Genomic DNA, 2,971 nt, shown 5'->3' with positions numbered 1-2,971 from the left:
GAAGGAAACAGAATTGAGTGGGAATTTATTACAAAATTACACAATATCCAAGAAGAGGAGACACTTTTGTTAGCTAATAAACTTAGAAAAAGCCATATTGAATGGACAAAACGGAAAATGAAAATATGTAATTTAATAATAATTAATAATAATACCAATATTTAAAATTTACTTAATGTTGCATTCATTCTAGGTTAACATCACAGCTCAAACGTTAAGCAACAGTGTTGCTGAGGCACTGTTATTTTTAAAAAATGATTTGAAACATCCTCAGTTTCAGGGGTGTCAGGCCACTGTTAATTTTATAAAGAAAGTAGATACAATGTTTGATCTTATGAATTCTCGGCTTCCGTGGGTAAAGGGATATAAAGGCCCATTAAGATTAGAAAATGAATATAGTTGGAGGCCATTTGTGGAAGCTTCTGTAGAATATCTTTTTAAATTAAAAGATTTAAAAGGAAACTTTTTATGGCAAACCCTCAAAAAACTCCGTTTCTTGGATTTGCGATATCTGTTATGGGTATTTTTGATGACTACGTAAAAGTTAAATTATGTCCTTACATATAAATTAAGCCAGGACCACCTAGAACTATTTTTCTGTGCAATTAGGTAAGACTTTATAATACTTCTTTTTCGTATGTATTTGTCGATTATAAATTTTAGAGCAAGAAATGGATGGAATAATAATCCGTCTGCACTTCAGTTTATCAGATCATATAAGAAGCTATTACTACATGCAGATATTTCTGATAGTAGTGGAAACTGTAGAGTCCTAGATACAACATCAATTCTATCAATTTCTAGTGGTGGAGCTTCCAAGAAAGACTCCGTTTTGCAGCAGATTGACCTGTATGATATAAGGAAACATAATATCCATTATCATGAGTACATCAATAGTATGCAAGATCATAATTATGATGTTTTGTCTAAAACATATAGTCTCACTAATTACAGTGAGAATGTCGTCTCATATATTGCAGGATATGTAATCAAAATGATCAAGAAAACAGTGCATTGTGAGGACTGTTTAAGTTTATTAATAGAAGAAAACCCTGATGATCCAAATTATTATCTCATAAAAAGAAGAAACTTGGGTAATTAACTTTTTTTTAATTAATGTTTTTTATCAGCCGCCTTTTAGTTTTTGAAATATTTCACAGCAGTGTGAGCTGAGTTTGGAACAATAAAAAGTATATACATTTTTGTGCTTCTAATCGTAACAGAAAAGTGGTGTAGATAATTTAGTTTATACTATTGAGGATCATTAATGTATCGCCAACGACATAATTAGTTTACATTTTTTTATTATATAATTTGTTTCAGGTGCCTATCTTTTTCCCTCCAAAAGTTTGGTACTTATCTGCTCAGAAACGGAAAAGTTTATAAGACTATTAATGAATTTAAAAGACGATAGATTGCCATCCACGGATCTTGTTAATAATATTGTTATTAATGTGTCAGCAAAACTTTTACCCAACCTTGGAAGAACTGTATATTCGAACCACGAGCATAGTTTTCATCTTTTAAAAATGACAATATATAGTTATTGTAAAATTAGGTGCCATAATTTAGCAAAAACATTTACGGCCACTGTTCAAGGAGACGCTATAAGGAAAAAATTTAGTAAATTAATTATATTTCATCATCAGTAATGAATAAATATCCACAAAATAATTGTTTAACTTTTTTATTATCTTATTTATTTGTAATATAGTTCCACTATACACTAATTGACTGAATCGATAGTTTTCAGCACCCTTTGTGTGCATATATGGTCATTCAAATGGGGAGAGTATGTCGATGCAATATAAAATGTTATGAAATTTTAAGTATTTTTTACTCGAAAATTAGAAAACAATGAATTCGTGGAGGAACTAGTAAAGATGTGCCAAAAACCAAAGCTGTCCAAATAATCTGACTGAAAACATTCTGAATTAATAAAAACAAAATTATTTCTATAAGATATAAATAACATTTTTAAATAAATGTGTTTTTATACATTTTTCTTTGAAGTTTCCAACTAGCATCACTATACTCTATGAATTATGAAAACAGATACTTCCGTGACGGAATATATTTTTTAGTTATGTAATTGCACAAATAACAGGCTTTCCCCCCATTGTAACACAGATTTTCTATAAAATGGACTTGGTTTGAAACTCAAATTACTTTTTGGTGGTAAAGTACGATACAGCAAATGCGGCAAATTACAAATCTGTGCATTCATTCATATTTACACAAATTGTAAAAAAAACATAAAAATGTATTGCTAGTTGCCTATTTGCTATAGACAACCATTAATTTTACTTCTTACTTCAAACTATGCAACCATCAGTTACTGGTAGATCAAAATGGCTGCGCCCTATGTTAAACAGGTCGGACGTCTCTCTTCAGCAGTATACTTTAGGTATGTGGTATTACCACAGACGTGATTTTTATTCGGGTATCATAAGAGTGAGCTATTGTCGTGGACGCGAATTTTTAGAGGCTGTGACGTCACACCGCTTTCGCCGTCCGCCTGTTTTACGTTGGGTCGAGGAGCCTCGTGACGACACCGTTTAATGCACGTCCGCCTGTTTTAGGTTGGGCTCCGGCATTTTCTGGATCGGAGCGTGGACGACGGACGCTTCCCGCCAAAACAAAAAAACCGTTACAGATTCTGTGCGACGTGATTGGCTCCCGCGCAGAAGTAACGGTTTAGTTACGTAACGAAGCATATAAAAAGGCCCTGAAAAAAGGGAACAAGGTGTCAACAGCGCAAAGAAGACCCCCAAGCCGACAAACAACAGGCCAAGTCGGCACACCCCCCGAAGGTGACGGCGGCGAAAAGCTTCGCCGACGCCGCCAGGCCGAAGCAGGCCCCTGCCGCTGCACACAAGGGGGGCCCCAAAACCGACAGGGGTGCGGAACCCGCAAATGTGGCCAGCATGCTGGCACAGATGCGGGAGATGTACTCCGCGATGTCGGCTTT

The 2,971-nt window shown here is 34.9% G+C and overlaps 1 protein-coding gene across 1 annotated transcript; it reads left to right on the top strand.

The window, feature by feature from the left end:
* The first annotated feature begins 664 nt into the window (after window positions 1-664).
* LOC108910899 lies at window positions 665-1,674 on the top strand. The gene is made up of 2 exons (XM_018715646.1): window positions 665-1,094; window positions 1,324-1,674. Exons 1-2 carry the CDS (start codon window positions 899-901, stop codon window positions 1,650-1,652), a joined length of 525 nt encoding a protein of 174 aa, XP_018571162.1. The 5' UTR covers window positions 665-898; the 3' UTR covers window positions 1,653-1,674.
* The last annotated feature ends 1,297 nt before the right edge of the window (window positions 1,675-2,971 follow it).

The sequence above is a fragment of the Anoplophora glabripennis genome, unplaced genomic scaffold, assembly GCF_000390285.2.
Source record: "Anoplophora glabripennis isolate ALB-LARVAE unplaced genomic scaffold, Agla_2.0 scaffold54, whole genome shotgun sequence".
NCBI lineage: Eukaryota > Metazoa > Arthropoda > Insecta > Coleoptera > Cerambycidae > Anoplophora > Anoplophora glabripennis.
This window is presented reverse-complemented; position numbering and strand designations above follow the sequence as displayed.